This window comes from Oryzias melastigma, linkage group LG16 (assembly GCF_002922805.2).
Source record: "Oryzias melastigma strain HK-1 linkage group LG16, ASM292280v2, whole genome shotgun sequence".
NCBI classification, from domain to species: Eukaryota; Metazoa; Chordata; class Actinopteri; order Beloniformes; family Adrianichthyidae; genus Oryzias; species Oryzias melastigma.
This window is the reverse complement of record NC_050527.1, coordinates 19,203,850-19,223,789: the sequence shown is the minus strand read 5'-3', so window position 1 is coordinate 19,223,789 and position 19,940 is coordinate 19,203,850. Positions and strand designations below refer to the sequence as shown.

The window sequence follows — 19,940 nt, the reverse complement described above, 5'->3', positions numbered from 1 at the left end:
AAAAATCAAACTCAAAAAAAGTTGTAAAAGGTTAGAATAATGCCTTTTTTGTAATGCATCATCAATGTCTGTATACTTATAAAAGTTTAATGATTATTGTAGTGCAGCAGTCTGTAACCTGCAGCTCCAGATCCACGTGTGTCTCTTTTATCTCTCCATGGTGGATCCTTGTTCAAACATAAAATAATTAATGGAGACTGCTGATCCAGACATGTCGACCATCAGAGTCAGCAGCTCCTGATAATGTCTGACTAACCAAAACTACCTAAAGAAAACAACAAAGCCTGAAAACTAAGACTACCAAGATCCAAACTAAAATAACAAAACCCAGCAGTGTAAGACTGCTGAGGACAAAGAGGGGAGAAAAAGAACAAAAATAAATAAATAAAAGAAAAATAAAAAAGCATTTTCTTAAAGTAATAATTACTTAATTAGCATTTATTTAATTTAGATCAGTTAAATGTATAAACTGATGTCTGAGGTTCACATAGATGATAAACTATGTAGGTTTTTACATCCTGTTGACCTGAAGACGTCTTGTTTGATCAACTCTACCTCCAGAATGAACAGATTTTATATGCAAAGTAAAACTTTGGTAAAAAGTTTGATCTTTATGAGTTAAAAGCACATATTATCTTATGCTGCACAACATTGTTACTAGCTGTTCAGAGCTGCACTGAGATGATCCTGTTTGGCACAGAGCATCTTTTATTTTTAAAATAAGTTACAAAAAATACATTTTGAGATATGTTAGGTCCTTTTTATATTTTTGCTTTTGTTGGTGCCAAAAAATAGACATAATTAATATTGTAAAAAACAAAGTAATGAATGCAAATCCAAATTTCTGAAATGCTAAAGTAGACTCTCCGGCTACTTCTAGGTTTTGATCGGTAGAAAACGAGTCCAAATGGCTCCTTTACTGTTAAAGGATGCAGACCCCTGGTATAGAGCATATACAGGTTGAAATGATGGACAAACATCATAATCCAATCAAAAACATCCCATAATAACTATTTTGTTTTTTTAACATTAATTTTGGATTTCTAGAAATGACTTTTGTTTCCTGAAATGTTTTATTTTTATGTTGTTTTTTTATTATTGGTTTTGCTTTTTAATGATGATCTCTGGTGTGTTTTTGCTTCGAGTGATTTGATTTGCGCTTCACGGTAGAGAAGTGATGAGCAGAGCAGTGCTGTGAGCAGAAGCAGATGCATTCGTGAAGCGTGTAGCTGCGTGAGAGTTGTTAGTGTCTGCTTTTTACTGCACGGCGGCTGGTATGGTGCTCAGCTGGTCATGGATGCAAACAAATGAATGACCTCTCTGTCGGTTTTCTCGCATAGAAGGAGGCGACAGGCTCAACATGAAGCTGTTTTCTTCTGCTCCACATGCTCAGAAGGTGCCTGCAGAGCCGTGCGTCTGCAGAGCCGTGCGTCTGCGGTCATGAGCGGGTTTGTTGTGTGAGTGGGACCTGGACTGCATCACGGAGACGATGGTGGGCTCCTGTTTGAGGAGGCTCTGCAGCCTCCGCTGGTGTTTGCTGCTGTCCGTTCAGTCAGAATCAGAACCAGCAGGACACCACCCAGCTTCTCCTTCAGCAAGAGACTGAACTGAGGTGGAGAGTTACTGACATGTCAGCCAACCAGGATGAGCGGCTGAAAGAGCTCTTTCTAAGAAAATCCCCAATGTCTTTGAACTTGACTCCTCAGAAGAGAAGAAGTCACCGTGTGGTTTGAGGATCTGTTTGATGTTTGACTGAGTCTCAGGAATCAGGCGGCTGTGTCTTCATGTTTTCAGGACTCAGATGCTTTTCTTTTTGAGCTCCGCTCAAATGTTTCTCTACAGAGATCCAACACCAGCAAAGTGTCATGTCAGGTGATCTGGTGTCACCTGTCATCTCGTCAGTGTTTGTGAGTTCCTGCTGTGTTAGAGCTTTAGTCAATAAAACTGGAGCAAACTTCAGAAACTTTTGTTTTCTTTGTTGCAGTTCTCTCCATCTAAGTAGGGGAAAAATGATGTTTTAGCTTATTGCTGTTCGGAGACCAAAAACTGTAACTAAAATCAAATATAATTTATAATATTAATAATAATCTTTAATTATTTACCACATTTCAAGTTAAAATCACTCAGTGCTTCCCAGTAAAACAGTGTAAAGCATAGAATATAAAAACAGAATTAAGAAAAAGCCATTTTAAAAATGTGTGTTTAGCTACTTTTCAAAAGAAAACATTGAGGCTGAGAGGAAGGGAGTTCCAGAGGGATGGGGCCACTGCTGCGAAGACTCTGTCACCTTTAGTTTTAACTGAGTTCTTTTAACCACCAGCAGGCCTTGGTCACATGATCTCAGGGACCTGCTGGGAGTGGACGGCTGCCCGAGGTCCTTTATGTAGACCGGTGCTTGGTTATTAACAGCTCTATATGTTAAACCAGGATATTAAAGCACACTCTGAAGCAGATGGAGAGCCAGTGCATCTGGATCAACAACGGGGTGACGTGAGAATACTTGGAGGATTTAGTTAAAAGTCTTGCAGCAGCGTTCTGGACAACCTGAAACTGTTCTAAAGATTTATACTAGGACATATGAAGATGGAGTTACAATAATCAAGATGAGAAGAAATAAAAGCATGAATGAGCATCTCCATCTTAAAATGTGTCTCAGTTTGGCAATGTTTCTTAAATGATAAAAGCAAGAACGAACAAGTGCAGCAACATGGGAGTCAAGAGATAAAACTGGGTCTAGAGTTACCCCGAGGTTTCTGACCAAAGAGGAAAGTGGACCAAACCACTGGACTATCTGGGAGAGGTATTTGTCAAGAGCACAAACGAGGACTTCAGTTTTATCGTCATTTAGTTGGAGAAAGTTGTCATTCATCCAACTCTTGATCAAATCCAGACACCTGCGTAATCTCAAAACCATCCTGAGGTTTTGAGATATGTAGATTAAAATTCCGTTTAGTTTCAGGTAGATAATGTTTCTAATGGAGTGTTGTTTAATGCTCAGTCAGATCAGTGTGCAGGATTTCAGGATTTCAGCTGAAGTGCTGCTGCTGCTCGTCCTGGGCTCTGACCTGGGAGCTGTGCCGTCCTGCTGCTGGGTAATAGGCAGCATAATCAGCACCTGTACAGAGCTTCGGCTGCTCTGTAATCACCATCAGCCCTGCTGTGTTCACATGTCAGCTCCCATTCCCTCAATACGCCTCCTTATTACAGGGAGCGCGCCGTTATCCAGCGTTTCCTGAACAACAGCAGCTATGCAGCACAGACGCACAACCCTGACAGTCGCTGTGTGGGGGTGTGTGTGTGCATGTGTAAGTGTGTGCATGTGTAAGTGTGTGTGTTTCAGCAGTCACAGTCTGGAGCGGGGGGGGACTCAATCGCACAAAACACACCTCAGGTCGAACAGGATAAACATTTATTGAACACCCTATAACTACATTTTAAAAACTTTAAAACAATAACTTTTTAACATACTAAATGAACTAAATATATAACATTACCTGTGATAATGCTAGTGTGAATGCTGGAAGCTGAATTTGTCCGCTGAAGATGCTGAAGCTGATAGCTAAAAACGCTGAAGCTGATAGCCAGCTAACTATTAGCTAAATGCCAAATTAACTTCAAAACCTAAAAAAAAGAAAAAAAACTAACCAAAACAGCTAGCATGGAGCTGAATTATTAACTAAACTCCAAACAGCCTAAAAATCTTAGTAAATGCCAAAATAGTCTAAAAAGCTAGCAGAAGGTCAATTTTTTAAACCTTTAACCAACTTTCTAACATAATTATGAATAATAAAAGGGCTGGACTATTATTCCAGAATAAATCAATTTAAACCTTAAATAATTTTCAATATTTTATTCTCCATAAAAATATATTTTGTCAAAATTATACAAGTTAGAAATAAGAGCAATATAGCATAAATAACAATAAAATAAAATGATCTGGAGGGCCGGATAGAATTACCCGGAGGGCCGGATCCGGCCCCCGGGCCTCGACTTTGACACATGGTCAGGAGGTTTCATTCATTCAGTCTCATCTGTGAGTCTTCATCCTGATAAATTCATCCTACTCTCATCCAAAAACTTGTAGTTGGTGTTTATTCCTTCAAACCTCAAGATATTTGAGTGTTTGGATCTCCGGTGGTCCTCAGCTCTGTTGCTGATGCTTCAGTCTGAACCTCCCCTGTGCAGGGATTGTGCTGCAGAACGTCTGCAGACCGGAGCTCAGGTGGAAGTCCTCACTCTGGAACAAACATGAGCTTAGCCTGTGTGCAGCCTGAAGGCCTCAGGTTCTTATGAGCAGAGAATATCTATGAAAAGACAAAGTCAATGATGCAATCAATCACTATGTAAAACTGACCCCAAATTTTCATAAACAAGTTTTGAGATAACTTTGCATTTGGAAAAATCTGTGCATCACTGTAAGCAGATGGAGTTTAATTTGCATCCCGCTCTGATCTTTATTCTTCTGTATGAACCTTTAATGTCCTTAAGAACATTCTGGAGTGATGAGCAGGAAACAGAATCCCCTTATAATGATAATAATACATTTTATTTATATAGCACCTTTCAAGATAAAAACCACAAAGTGCTTTACAGTAAAACACAGAATAAAACACAAAGAATCCAGACACTTGTGTAAAATCTGTATTTTAAAAACCTCCTGTGGTTTAAAAGATACATAAAGCTGAATGTCGTCAGCATAAAAATGATAAGAAATGTCATTAAAAGAACTTAAAATATTATATAAAGGCAACAAATATAAAATGAACAGTAATGGTCCCAAAACAGAGCCTTGTGGCACACCAGAAGTGAGGGATGCAGAGGAGGACTTAAACTTGGAGCAAACCACAGAAAGGGATCTGCCAGTGAGGTATGATGTGAACCAGTCTAAGGCAGATCCGGATACCCCAACCCAGTTTTTCAACCTGTCTAGGAGGACGTGGTGGTCGACAGTGTCAAAGGCTGCGGTTAAGTCCAAAAGCAGAAGCACGGAGCAGTTTCCTGCATCACTCTGCATCAGCATGTCGTTTGTAACTCTGAGAAGAGCTGTTTCTGTGGAGTGAGCTCTACGAAAACCTGACTGGAACTGATCCAGAATGGCGTGTCTGTCTAAAGCAGCTGTGAGTTGTTTAGCAACAACTTTTTCTAAAAGCTTTGAGATAAAGGACAGATTAGAAATGGGTCTGTAGCTGCTCAGGAGGGAGGGGTCAAGCCCAGGTTTTTTAAAGAGAGGAGCTATGACAGCTTCCTTAAACAGCTCAGGAACTTGACCAGACAGCAGAGATGAGTTAATTATGGACAGGACGCAGGGACCAATGGACTGAAAGACATCTTTGAGCAAAGGTGTTGGTAGCAGATCAAGTGAGCAGGAAGACGACTTCATTGTGCCCACTAATCTGACCAGCTCAGGGAGAGAAACAGGTGAAACGTGTCTAAGATCACAGGTCGAGATGGACTAGGACTAGAAACAGAAACAGAAGCAGCTGGTTATTTTACCCAGTCGACGTGTGTCTGTGTGCAGGCGATATACAAGATGGTGTCGTCTGTGATGAAGATGCCTGAGGACGAGTCGACGCCCGAGAAGAGGACAGAGAAGATCTTCAGGCAGATGGACACCAACAGGGACGGTAGGATGACCCAACAGAGAATGACGGATGGAAACGTCACAGTTGTCACTTGCTGTCGACATATTCCAGAGAATGCTCCCGACTATTGATAAATAGATTATTATTGTTGATTATGTCAATATAAAGAGACTTCAATTTAAAGATGGAGAGGCAGAAACCTAACTTTTACTAGAAGTGCCTCAACACTGCCACCTGTTGGTGGAAGTGAGCCTCATAAAGGAAGCTCATCGTGTTGAATATTGCTGCTGCCCATGGTCTTCTTCTTATTTAACAGCTTTCTTCCTGTTCTCTGAATGCCTCCTGACTCTGTCCGCTTCAGGCAAACTCTCTCTGGAAGAGTTCATCAAAGGAGCAAAGAGCGACCCCTCCATCGTCCGCCTGCTGCAGTGCGACCCCAGCAGTGCTGGTCAGTTCTGAACCTGAGGCACCCACACATTCGGTAAGACCTGCACTCTACAGAAACAACTTTGATAAAGTTATAGCAGGGAAATGTGTCTGCTTCGTTTCTTCTCCTCAATCTAAATCCATCTCTGGCGGAGGCTCAGGTCAGGTCTGCCTCACACTGTGACTGACGGAGGAGGCCGCTGTCATGGAGCTGATGAATCTGTAGTTACTCCACTCGTTCCTTCTCTCATGATGGGATTATTCCAAACTCAATTAGAAAAATGGAGTTTCCATTGAAGAACAAACTTTACATCTCTTTCATGAGGCAAATAGGATCAAGAACAATGAAGTAAAAGTATTTTGCACAAAAATGTCAGTATTTATATAAACCTCATGAAGGTGGAAGGTTCAGAGGTTTCTCTGCAGGTGGATAAAAACTTGTTGTATTTGTCAGATCAGGTTTTATCTCTTAAGGCCGTGCATGTGTGGTGCGTTCAAGAACACGTGAATTCACAGAGCGCATGCAAGCAAATGTTCAAATCTGTCTCTCCTTCATGTGATAGATGTCAGAGGATCACATACATGGTCCCAAATATTCACCTGGTTTTCAAATCACTTTGTGAAAAATGTCCCTCTGAATGGTACACTGGCAATACTTGGACCATCTCCAGAAGCGCCTGTGGCGTCTGGTGTGATTCGCTGGAGAGAACGGATGCCACGTGCACTCCACTCCCCGCCAGTCTGAACCTGGTTATTCTTTGTGAAGACAGAGGATGCCGTGGACCCTCAAATCTCAACAACATTGATCTTCTTTCACAGCTTCCCCCGAGATTCCCCTCCGTCAGTCAGAAGGGTTGTGTTTATGCAGTTACCATGACAACGTCACACCCTCACAGTGTCTGCTAGGGCTGGGTTGAAAAAGTCAATTAATCGATTTGAATCGATTTAAGCTTAATAGATCAGTACTCAATTCATAAAAATATAGATCGAGTTAGCACATAGAGTTAAAGTCCGCTAGCTTTATGCTAACGTTTAACAGTTTCCCATAGGACGGCTAATGCTAACGGTCGGTCGACCCTCACAGACATTCATTTTCTAAACTCTTTTAAGGAATTTTTTAAAGTAACAATTTGTGGTCTGAAACATCGTTTTTCCACATACTGTCTACTGATCTGAACATTTTAGTTAGAACTTCTCCTTTAGAGAATCCATGTAACACTGTATGATATTAACAATTTCATTATTTCACTGATACATTTACAGTATGTGAACTGGATCAGATTAATATGAATATATTCAAATTATAAAGTAGATTTTTTTATGTATTTCTAAACAAATGTGTATAAATGTGTAAACTTAAAATTTAGTTGAACTGAAGAATCGAAAGAATCGAAAAAAAAAATCGTAATTGAATCGATTCTGGAAATAACTGATACCCAGCCCTAGTTTCTGCTCTGTGTTGCCACAAACCTTCAGACGCTGCAGATGTTGGTTGAGGACCAGAGCTCATTTGTTTCCCCTCCTGACTGTGGCTCTGTCCCCCTCAGCGCTTCTCTGGGCGACGCTGAAGATGTGAACCTCTCCAGCTGGAGCAGATTGATGAGGAGGAATGACAGAGGAAGATGATAGAAATGTCAGGACTTCAACGTTTGCTGAGGGCTTTTAGAGATGGGCACAGGAGCCGCATTGTCCATTGATACCCCCCTAATTCATTACATTTTGTCCATAGACCTTCCAAACTCCAGCGACCCCCCCCCCAGGTTCATTAGACAGTAGGATGTACATAAGCAGCATAGCCTGGAGTCTCTGTGTCGCTGTCTGTGCTGGGCTCTCAGTACTCTGAGGGGGGGCCTCCGTCACTCTACTCTAGAGGTTTAAGACACACGATGGTGAAGAGGAGCAGAGAGGACCTCGCCCTCCTCCCCGCTGTGACACGCTGTTTCTGCAAACGTCTGGACCGTTGGATCTGCTGCGCCAGGACGAAGCAAACGTGTGTACGCTGCTATGCATATGTGCCCTCCTCCGTGGTGTGATGGTGTCCCCGTATGTACTGAAGGAGGGGGGGGCCGCCTTTCCTCATCACGTTCCTGTGTTCTGTTTTTCATATCAGCAGAGGAGGTCGTTCTTGTGCTCCGTCTGGGAAAGTAGTTGTTGCAGCAATCTGAGGTTAGTGTAGATATTTGAACGTGCACATCCTGAATTCTCAGTACAGACCAAATGTTGTGAAATAATGATGATGTTATTAGTAATAGAACATGTTTGTATATTTATGCCAGATGTCACGCATGTTTTCTCTTTTGGGAACTCCTCTCACTTTTTGACGTTTTTAATTAAAGGCTGCATGTTGACGCAGTCGCTGGCTGCAGAGGCAACAAACACATATATGCATGAGACTTCTGCGCATGTAAATGTATAGACAGCCAGCCGGATGACACTCAGGCCGGCGCGGTTCGTGCAGACATTCGTGACCCCGTGAATTCTTCAGACAGATAAAGTGAAGTTACATCGGCTCTGAATGTAACCCCACAGCTAAAGCTGTTCAAGTCACTGCGTTGGTTTTAGATTCACTTTCAAATTTAAAAAAACTGCTGGTGTTTTCATCTTTTTTTAACATAAAAAAGTAAAGATCCAGAACCAGGTAATACGATTCTCTCACAGTGTGTTGCTTTTATTGTACATCTTTTTATATACAGTCTAAATGGATCATCTTTTCTTATTCAAGGAAATGTTTCAGGTGTAATATTTCTGTCAAAGCACAAATTAGCAAATTGTGATCAAGTGCCAAATTAAAACAAACCAGTATTGTGTACATTTACACTGTATAATTGTTATATGTTGAACAACATGTTTGTAATTGTTGCATTTTGTAGCTTTTGTAAAGTATCCTGTGTGTAGTGACTGCAGTTTTAGAACACAGGATGCTGTTTTTTGGTCAATAAAAAAACAGAAAGGAAGTTTTTGTGTGCAAATATCACTGTGTGTGTGTGTGTGTGTGTGTGTGTGCGTGTGCGCGGTTATTGTGGCTTATTGCAAAAAATATTTACAATGAAAAACATGACACTGTTTTCTGATGAAAGTGATGCATGTGGGAAAAGCTGTTCAATAGATTAGAGACTGCTCCTGGATGGAACAGAGACCTCTTCAGACCCCTAAACCTTCACTCCACGTGTCAAAGTCGAGGCCCAGGGGCCGGATCCGGCCCTCCGGGTGATTCTATCCGGCCCTCCAAATCGTTTTATTTTAATGGTCCGATTTTTTTCACATTTTCAAATTTTTTTTTTGTAATTTTCATTTTTTTCAGATTTTGTTTTTTTCCTCAAATGTACAATGTCTTGTTTTCACATTTTCATATTTTTTCAGTTACAATTTCTGTTTTTTTCAAGTTTTCAATCAGTTTTTTCGTTCACTTAAAGACGATCCTGACTTGACCCCATACTTTTTAAGACATTTAGGTTGTGGAATTTTGGTTAAAAACTTCATAATCATAATTAAAACACTACTGGGAACGTTTATTCAAATTAAAAAAGTTGTCATATGGGGACTTTAACACCCGAGGTGTCATTGGTGACGTTTAAACACAAAATCTTTAACATACTTTAACTTTTCAACTGTTAACACAATAACTCCCCTCAGAATCTACTGGAATTATCACGTTAACGGTTGAAAAGTTACAGTAAATAAAAAGAACATAAACACTGGAGCTTCTGTGTTATGCTGCTGCGAATTAAACAATTGTTGAGAGGCATTAATCAAAGTTCTGTGGAGGAAAACATTCAATCTTTCCTGATTCAGTCTTTAAATCCAGATTACACCAAAGAGTCCATTTATCAATCACATCCATGACAGACGTGAACTCATAAAAACTCAGTTAAAAACCACGTTTGGGTTTAGGCTGGCAGCTGGCCTTTAGTGAGGCAACTCCACAGACGCTGTGACAGCAAAGATTTGAGGCTTTGGCTGCAAATAATGTGCTTTTATTGAGATTTACAGTAAAAACAAAAACAGGAAAGAAAGGACACTGGAACTGAAAATCACATTAGGCCTCCAAACATTATAAAAACACACAATTTTTCAAAACTAAAGTCATAAATAGTAATACTTGCCGGAAAAAAAGCACTAAAAATCAGCAAACACGGAGAGAAAGGAAGCAAGTTTAACAGCCTCCTGAAGATGAAGAGTTGTTTGGTATTTGAGTCGCGCTTGCAGCAGAAACTTGACCCACCTGCAGCATTACGAAAGAAACCAAAACCCTGTCCCACCCAAAAAATCTAAAATAAACACCAGAAATCCATAAATATTTACAGATTTATAAAAACTGAAGCCCAACCATGAACTCCTGCATGTCAGTGACATCCACAGCAGTGGGGAACCTGCAGCCTTTCACAATAAGAGTCTGGAGGAGCTGATGACTTCCTCAGATGATTTCCAGCTTCAGCGGCCAGCACGGAAACAGGAGGAGTGCAGGGAGCACAGATGAGGCCAGCACTAGCGCCCCCTGCTGTTAGTCCAGTGCTTCACAGAAAATGCATGGATGTGAGGTGGTGATACAAATAGAAAAAGTCAGGGGAGGGGGGTGTATCCAATTCAAAACTTCTCTGACTTCCTGAAAAAAAAGCAGCAGAGTTGTATCAGCTGGGAGGAGCTGTTTCAAATGCAGGGACCTTTACTGAGGCTGAGAGCCCAGTCTGAAGAGAGTTTGGAGGGCAGTTAGATCTCTGACAGAGTCACTCGAAAGCAGTCTGCGGAGCTGTCGATGGCCAGGATGAACGTGTCCTCGTTTGAATAGTGCTGAATGATGTTGTCGTCCATGTTTACCAGAACCCTGAAAAAGAGGGGTCTCTGGTCACATGCAAGATGGCGCCAGAAACAACTTTAGCTGGTTGTGTAAGAGGAACTTTCTAAACTTCAGGAAACCTTTTCAAAAATGATATTTCAAAAACTTTTCAGAACAATCAGCTTTAAGCTTTAAAATCTGAATAAAGTGTAACTGTATAACAGTTTAGTGTATAGGACGAGTTTCAAAGACAGAGAACGCTCATCGCTAGGTTCCTGTAAAGTCAATAATAACAAGTGTTCATAATCGTATAACTACACCCGTTTACCTCCAGAGAAAATGCTTGCAAAACGTCCTTTTTTCTTCTGTGAATCAGCTGATCGCTGACAAAAAGTAGTTTTTTTCTCCGTAAATTACCAGATCGACGGCAAAAATTGTTTTTTTTTCAATGAATCAAATGATCAGAGCCGATGAAATGTCATTTTTTCCTTCTGTAAATTAGCTGATTGCTGACAAAATGTCTTTTTTTCTCTGTAAATTAGCTGATCGCCATCAAAAAAATATTTTTTTTCTCTGTGAATCAACTGATCAGAACCAACAAAATGTGGTTTTTTTCCCTCTGTGAATCATCTGATCATGAAAGCAGTTAAGGTGTGTCAAAGGGAAAAAAGGCTGAAAGTTCTGGTTGAGGACTTTTTTGTGGCCGGCTCCAGCAGGTAAAGGGACTTCTGGCTATTAATTTTCGAGTGGCATATTTTTTCTCTGTTTCCAGATTCTCCTGAGTAAAATCAAGTGAAAGGCTTCAAAGGACATTCAGACACAAGAGGTTGATGATTCCTTTATACTTCTGTCACATCCTGACCTCTCAAACACATGAAACTGCTGGATATATACATTTAGAGACATCTCAGATACATTTGAGATGCTGACTCTTAAGAGAAAATGGACTGCAAACATTTTAATTAGCAAGCTTGAACAAGAGTCAGGCCGTGCACCCCCTCAGGAAGACAGGTTTGTAGACTTTCTTACCCTTTTTTACTTTTTTGGTAAACTTTAATCGCCTTGTCCACTGGCAGTGAGTACTTTTCAGAGATCTAGGAAGATAAAATCCACGTTAACCACCTTAAATCTCCACTCACAGACCACAAAGAAGCAGCTGCTGTCATCACCGCTCAGAAAGACTTCAGGTTCATTGAACCGTTTCATGCAGTGGATTTTCACAAGCACTCACCGAATCCATCAGAGCTTTCAGGGTGGGGGCCCGCAGCATTAGAGCATCAAAGACTTCGTCACACTCCTTCCTCACATACAGCAAGACTGACGAAGCGTACAGCAGGAAACGTTATTCATTCAGAGCAGCAGAGAGCAGAAAACCCGACGAGACAGGTGAGGTTACCTTTCTTCTCATGCTCCACTTTGGACTTCTTCGTCTGAGGCAGAACTGCATCTTCCTGACTGGACGTCCTCTTTGTCGCCACATTTCTGACGAGCACACAACAAATCATCGGAACACATGTGGATGTCAGGGTTTGAAATGTCTAAATCAGCAGATCTCCATGTATTTCATTTAGATTAGGTAAATGTATAAATTGATGTCTGAGGTTCACATAGATGATAAACTATGTAGGTTTTTACATCCTGTTGACCTGAAGACGTCTTGTTTGTTCAACTCTACCTCCAGAATGAACAGATTTATATGCAAAGCAAAACTTTGGTAAAAAGTTTGATATTTTATGAGTTAAAAGCACATATTATCTTATGCTGAACAACATTGGACACTAGTTCTCCAGAGCTGCACTGAGATGATCCTGTTGGCACAGTTCATCTTTTATTTTGAAAATAAGTAAAAAATAAAAAAAAATTGAGAGATGCTAGGCTATTTTTACATGTTTGCTTTTGCTCATGCTCTAGGTTTTGATCAGTAGTAAACAAGCCCAAATGTTTTTTTATTGCCGACCTCAGGTCTAACTGGAAGAAAAAAACAACAGTCTTTTTGTTTGTGGCTGTAATCTGCTCACCTGTCTCTGGCTGAGTCTTCAGTGTTGAAAGCAAACACCTGCAAAAATCAACACGATTTCAATGAAAGCAGGAAAACCCGCGCCCTCTGTGCACGTGAGTGGTAGAGGGCTTCCCTCACCTGCCCGGCCCTCTGCAGGTTTCCAAAGTGAACGTCTGGGATGAAGAGAACCGGCTGGGATTCCAGGTCAAACATGCTTTTGAACAGCGTGCTTTCTGCTCTCTCAGCATGAGGGGTCAGACTCGAGCTGACGCCTTTCCCTAATCAAAGACAGAGGGTGAACTCTCCATCTGTTGCTAAGCAACAGCTACAGGTAGGACACATGCTCACCCCCCCCCACAGTTCTTTACACTTCACCAAAAAAATGTAAATGCAGTTAAACCGTTTTATCTTTAAAAAAAATCCCACCTTCTGTTATTATTATGGGATTTCAAACAAACTGTTACCTTTCACCCTCTTCCTGAGCTGTTTCTTCTCCTCATCACGGAGCTTCCTCTCAGCTCCCTGAAGAAAAAAAAAAAAAGAAAAGCTGTAAATGTTTCTCAGATCCAGTCGACGCTAATCCCAATGAGCTGCTTTTGTCATGGCTCACCTTGTCACAGAAGACCTTAATCTGAGCATAAGCTCTGTGGATGGGCCGGCTGTTGCAGCTGTTGTAGCTGTAGGTGTCAATCTGGATTATGAGAGGCATTCCCTTCACCCCTTTCTGCGAGGAGAAGTCTGTGCTGAGGCAGTTCACAGAGATGAAGACCTGAGAGGAAAAAGGAAACAGAGCTGGGTCCTGAAGCTGGGACTTCTGCCTTCACTGAGGACAGCTCTACTTTTAATTGGTTTTTAGGAAAATTTTGGAGCAGAAGAATAATCAGAATCAGCTTTATTAACCAAGGAATTTGGTAACCTCGTGGAGAAAACAAACAAAAAATAAAAACAGGAAAAAAAATTCAAACATAAATAACATTTGAATTGGTTTAAAGATTCTCATGCGTGTGCTGTCATAGTGTGGCTGTTCAGAGTTCTGGAGAAGAAGCGGTCTTTGTGGTGGGTGGTTGTAGTGCACAGTGAGGAGAGGAGTCTGAACAGAATGTGTCTGCTGTGAGAGGGGTCTGTGGAGATTTCACCAGCGCACTTCCTAACCCTGGACTGCTACAGGTCCTGGATGGAGGATCTATCCTCTCTGCAGTCTGTCCCTGTCGTGTCTGACTGCAGATCCAAACCAGATGGTGATGGATGTGTACAGACTGGAAACAGTCAGCAGCTCCTGAGGCAGGTTGAACTTTTTTTAGTTGATACAAGAAGTAAAACCTCTGCTGGGTCTTTTTTCTGGATATTGTCAATGTATGAGGTCTAAACCAGGAGTCTCCAACCTGCAACTCCAGATCCATATGTGTCTCTTCTATCTCTCCATGATGTCTCCAAACATAAAATAATTCATGGAGACTGCTGATCCAGACATGTCGACCGTCAGAGTCAGCAGCTCCTGATAATGTCTGTCTAACCAAAACTACCTAAAGAAAACAAATAAACAAAGCCTGAAAACTAAGACTACCAAGATCCAAACTAAAATAACAAAACCAGCAGTGTAAGACTGCTGAGGATAAAGAGGGGAAAAGAGAACAAAAATAAATAAATAAAATAGCATTTTTTCAAAGTAAGGATTACTTAATTGGCATTTATTTAATTTAGATTAGGTAATTGTATACATTGATGTCTGAGGTTCACATAGATGATAAACTATGTAGGTTTTTACATCCTGTTGACCTGAAGACGTCTTGTTTGATCAACATAGCTGCAAAATTCAGCTTACAACATTCACACTAGTGTTATCGCAGGTGATGCTATATATCTCATAATGATATTAAAAAGTTACAGTTTTAAAAAGTTTTAAAATTTTAGTTTTAGAGTGTTCAATTAATGTTTCAGCCCGCAATACTGAAACTTGTGCGATTGAGTTTGACGCCCCTGCTTTACACTAACTAAAAATAAAGAGAATTAAGATGATAGTTTATTAAACTTTTAATGAATTGTGCAGCCTCTGTCCTTCATTCATGTTTAGCATTAAAACATGATTAAATCTAATGAGGTTGGCATCTAAAACAAACAGCTATTTTCCACTAAAGATCAAGTTTTGATCTCACTGACTCAAATATTAAAAAAATACATTTTTTGGTGCTGATCGCTCACAACTTTGTTCAACTCTGACTCCATATAATACAAAGTTACAAAATAGTCGATTAGTCGACTAATCGTGGCAGCTCTAATGTTCACTTGACAAATCTGCAGCAGCTGTGTGATGCTATCATGTCTATATGGACCAAAGTCTCTGAGGAATGTTTCTCGTTGAATCTCTGTCACTAATGAATGAGTTCTGAAGGTACAGGAGGTACTAGCAAGGTGGGAGTGTAGAACTGAAATATAATGAAATGGATCTCCATGCTAGGCCCTGCGACAGACTGGCGACCTGTCCGGGGTGTACCCCGCCTTCGCCCATCAGCAGCCGGGTTAGGCTCCGGCACCCCCGTGACCCCGAAAGGGACAAAGCGGTCAGGAAAATGGATGGATGGATGGATCTCCATGCTGAGGTTCAGATCCACATCTGGACTGAAGGAAAAAGAGCTGAATGTATTCGAGCTTGACTGATAATCATAAACACACAAAACCAGACGACGCCTGGAGGCTCCAGCAGTCCAGTTCTGTGGTGGACACCTGAGGTTAGGAGCAGTTTGTGAGCTCCTGGTCATCACGTTTGTCAGTCAGGAGGTAAAGTTTCTTAGCAAAGCTTCTCTCGCTCAGATGGATCAGAATTTTAGATAAATGTCAGAAGAGACGGATAATGGATGAATGTATCCTGTATCAAAGGACAAACAACTGTTCAAACCTGCCTGTGGAAAGGTAATTGCATGCCCCGCCCCCACATGGCTGATGAATGAACTGTGATCAACCTCAGCTTTTTGGGAAAGCCAATTTCAGTTTGACTTGCCACACCTAGACCTGAACAAACACAATCCAGCGGTGTGAACGCCACAGAAGATCCGCCACTGCTTGATCAAACTGAACAGCTCGAACACCCATGAAGATCTGGATCAGATCCTTCATAGGCTTTAATCCTTCTGCTCTCTTATGGGTCAAGATGACCCGACTCTGTGTGATCCTCCCATGACAAAGATGGACAGGATTTCATGTCTGCCACAGACACAAGTGAAGATAAAAAACCTTTGAAAAAAAAGTTCAGTGCGCTGTCTTGTGGGGTCCAGATGACCCACTTTCAATGCGAACATGTCTAGGATAGCACAAGCTCCTCATTCAGCTTAACTCATCCTGTGCTGCTGAATTCACATGAAGCTGGAATGAGATCACAGAGGCTTTTTCTTCACAACAGACACTGTCCGGAGCTGCATCTCTGCTGCTGAAACAGCAAGAAACTCTGAGAACTTCATGACTAACTGTGACTCTGACCGAGGATGATGATGATGATGATGGTGCACAGGTAAAGACAGGAAAGGAAAAGTCCATCAAACTTATCTGGGCAAGTAGTGACACAAATGGGATGAGATCCAAGCTTTAAAAGAAACGATTGTCAACATTTTTGATCCTCGGCTCACAGAGTCCCTCCTGTTCTTCACTGATCTGCTTTTGGTTTCCTTGTTTGTTTAGCAGAGTTTGAATTTCAGTAGAAACTGGATGTGAGTGTTTAGTGACGAGCGACTAACTGCATGGAAAACACTGTGAGCAACACGGACATGCGGGAAAGTCCTTCCTCGGAAGCCGTCATAGGGTCCAGATCGTTCTGGATGGGGAGTTTCAGCTCAACATGGTTCTGATCCAAACTTTGTGTCCTGAAGCTAAATGATGTAAGTGAGTCAAGCTTTCTGTTTGTGCAGCTCCCCTCATCCGTTCCTCTGCACCTCACAGGAGCAGTGTAAACAGTCCTCCATTATCTCATACATTTTAATTGTATAGCAGCTTCCCATGATCCGTGCCAAGCAGCATAAATCAGCTCCAGTCCTGTTGAATTTTCCAGTTAAACAGGACTGACGGATTGAGCAACAGGTCGACAGACACGAATAACGGTGAGATTCCTGCAGCTATTTTCCCACTACGCCGCTGCAGCAGCGTCGTGCCTGGACCTGCAGAGGTGAGGTCCTGAAGCAGCGTGGAGCCTCCCACACACCCCCCACAGACTCGCACCTCCACAGAGCCCAGCCATCTGCACACATTCCTGCCGGCATCTGTGGCGGCGCGAGTGGGAGTGTTTGTGCTTTCCGGGGGCATTCGAAGGCCTTCATAGAAAGCTGACGTGGGCACAGTGTGCGACCCACTCCACCAGTCACAAACAAACAAACATAAAGGCGGAGTTGTTGACGCAGGAATGATACAATGTTGACGCTGGTTGTTACTTAGCAACAGAAGAAAACTGATCATTCCAACATTTGTTCCTCAAAGATTTGTGAGAAAAAGAGCACAAAGTTCTCTCAGTGTTTTACTGGTGGGAGAGATGGTTTCAATGAGCTGCATAAATAAAGGCACGGACTCTTCCCATCATCAACACTCCACGCCACAGACATAAGGAAACTGAGAGCAGTGAGGCGTCACGTTTCCCCTTTGAACCGTTCTATTCTGGCTCAGCCTCCCAGCTCTGCTCCTGCACTGGAGTCGGGGACAGCAGCTGAGATGGAGGCCACGCAATCCCATCACTAGAAAGAAACCCCTCCTCTAAACGCACAGACATTCCAGTCTAACGCTATGGAAGAATTCAGTCTCTTAAATAATGTCTTTCTCTGGATGAAGGTTTACATCAGCAACCGTACGAGGGCCCAAAATCCGAAACACACCTTAGGTCACGGGCGAACAGGATAAACATTTATTGAACACTCTAAAACTACATTTATAAAAGTTTAAAACCGAAACTTTTTAAAATAATTAAGAACTAGATATAGAGCATTACCTGCAATGCAATGCCTTCAAAATATCTTGAAAACATTTTAGTAAATGCCAAAATAGTCCAAAAAGCTAGAAGAATGCCATTTTTTAAAACTTTACAATCGCAACTTTTTAACATAATTATGAGCTAGAAAAGTCGCATTACCTGCGATAATGCATGTGTGAATGCATCTTTGCTGAATGTTGTCGCTGAATATGCTGCAAACATTTGCTGAAGATGCTGTAAGGACTTACTGTAATTGCTGAAAGTAGCTTAACAAAGAATTAGCCTTAAAAACCGGAGAAAGTGTCAAATTAGCCAAAAAAGATAAAATTATGCTAATATGTTAGCAAAACTCAAAGTTAGCTTAAAAAACGTAGTTAGTTATAATGTTCTTAACATGCTGAACGGTTTGATACCCATATTTCATAGGTTTGAAATTGCACAAAAAGTTGTAAGAATTTTGAGGTAAAAAATTGACAATTTGTGTAAATTTGTGAACACAACCGTGTAAAAGCTTAAAATTGCTTAAATTTAACAATGTGTAGTAAAAGCATGAATTTCCTGAACATGCTGATTGTGTATAATTGCATAAAATGCCGAATTTGCTTAATATTTGCACAAATTGTGTAAAATTGTGTAGTTGTGTAAAGTTGTGTTAAATTTGTGTAACTTGTGTAATTGTAACAATGTGTAGTAAAAGCATGAATTTCCTGAACATGCTGGATGTGTAAAATTGCATAAAATGCTGAATTTGCTGAAAATTTGCACACATTTGTGTAAAATTGAGTAAAGTTGTGTTAAATTGTGTAATTTTGTGTAACTTGCATGAATTTTAACAATGCTGGAAGTACAAGCATGAATTTCTGGACATGCTGAATGTTTTAAATTGCTTAAATTGCATAAAGTGTGTAATTTGCAGGAATTTGTAAAAAAAATTAGTTATAATGGGGCTGAAAAAAAGCACAAATTGTGCAACTACGCAAAATCTGTAAAGTGCACATATACTAATAATACAAGCGATAATGTCCGTAACGAGCTGAACGTTTTGATACCAAGATTGTGTAAATCGCATAAAGTGTGCTTGAGTTTTTACGTGTCAAAAAACGTACGGAAGAAAACGTAAAATAAAGAATCTCAATAGTGTGAATGCATTCAATGCATTCACACAATAATCAAAAGGCAGGAATATTATTCCAGAATAAATCCACTTAAACCTTAAATAACTATCAATATTTTACTCTCCATTAAAATATATTTTGTCAAAATTATACAATTTAGAAACAAGCATAAGATAACATCAGGTCAATAATAACAATAAAATAAAAGGATCTGGAGGGCCGGATAGAATTACCCAGAGGGCCGGATCCGGCCCCCGGGCCTTGACTTTGACATGTGCTTTAGACTAACCAGTCAACCTATGAAGCATGCGTTTTGATTTTGGGAACTGGAATGTCTGGAGAAAACCCACACATGCACGTGGAGAACCTTCAAACTCCACACAGAATCAGAGCCTTCTTGCTGAGAGGTGAGAGCGCTAACCACTGCGCCACCGTGGACACAGGAGCTTCCTCAACCCTAAATCAAGGTTGGGACAGTGTGTCTTAGCACACAAGCATCACTGTGACACTGGAAAAAACCTTTCTAAACAGTGAAGTCCTCTGACCTCCATTGTGGTGGATCTATCACTTCAGGATGAATCTTAAGTTTATGGTGACCAAAAAACAGAACAGGACGAACAATAAAATCAGAACAGAGCAGCAGAGATCTTCTCTGAATCTGTCTAGCTTTCTACCACATCATTACAAGTGTCAATTGACCATTGAGTCATTGTGCAACAAAGAAGCACATGCATGAATGTAACCAAACTAAACTGCTCACTACATGAGATGTTCTGCAGACCGTGGGTCACACATGCATCCTCAGATCACACTTCAGTGGGGTGACAGTGTGTGCCAAACCCCCAACATTTACCTTCAGACCTGCAGAGCGGCTATTACCTGTCTTTCAGTTCTCATTATGACTTTATGAAACCTGCAGGGTTCACTCTTTTCCTGAGTGCAAGCATTTGCATGTTGTTGTTTCCTAAGGGGAATTCTGAGCTAGTTTATTTGAAGGGACCGTCTCCATCAGGTCTGATGCAGCTTCACTTGTTTTTGAAGGTGAAGAAACATTCAGGTTCCCATGAAGCTTCAACAATCCACTGGAGTCCGGTCAAATTCC

The 19,940-nt window shown here is 41.1% G+C and overlaps 2 protein-coding genes across 5 annotated transcripts in view; one reads left to right on the top strand and one right to left on the bottom strand.

Annotated features, from left to right (window-relative positions):
• Positions 1-8,962, top strand: part of LOC112152010 (neurocalcin-delta A) — an 85,402-nt gene extending 76,440 nt beyond the window's left edge. For 2 of the 3 annotated variants that reach the window (XM_024281213.2, XM_024281214.1), the window contains exons 4-6: positions 5,519-5,624; positions 5,944-6,063; positions 7,556-8,962. In XM_024281213.2, the coding sequence (XP_024136981.1) occupies positions 5,519-5,624; positions 5,944-6,041 (204 nt within the window). In that variant the 3' untranslated portion in view covers positions 6,042-6,063; positions 7,556-8,962. The remainder of the gene's footprint in view (positions 1-5,518; positions 5,625-5,943; positions 6,064-7,555) is intronic. The other variant, XM_036215926.1, reaches the window with a different exon arrangement.
• A 975-nt stretch (positions 8,963-9,937) lies between these two features.
• The window catches only part of LOC112151995 (grainyhead-like protein 2 homolog), a 17,399-nt gene continuing 7,396 nt past the window's right edge, over positions 9,938-19,940 (bottom strand). For both annotated transcript variants that reach the window (XM_024281194.2, XM_024281193.2), the window contains exons 8-15: positions 13,392-13,550; positions 13,246-13,303; positions 12,920-13,059; positions 12,801-12,838; positions 12,179-12,264; positions 12,014-12,099; positions 11,812-11,876; positions 9,938-10,830 (exon numbers count right to left, since the gene is read on the bottom strand). In XM_024281194.2, the coding sequence (XP_024136962.1) occupies positions 10,716-10,830; positions 11,812-11,876; positions 12,014-12,099; positions 12,179-12,264; positions 12,801-12,838; positions 12,920-13,059; positions 13,246-13,303; positions 13,392-13,550 (747 nt within the window). In that variant the 3' untranslated portion in view covers positions 9,938-10,715. The remainder of the gene's footprint in view (positions 10,831-11,811; positions 11,877-12,013; positions 12,100-12,178; positions 12,265-12,800; positions 12,839-12,919; positions 13,060-13,245; positions 13,304-13,391; positions 13,551-19,940) is intronic.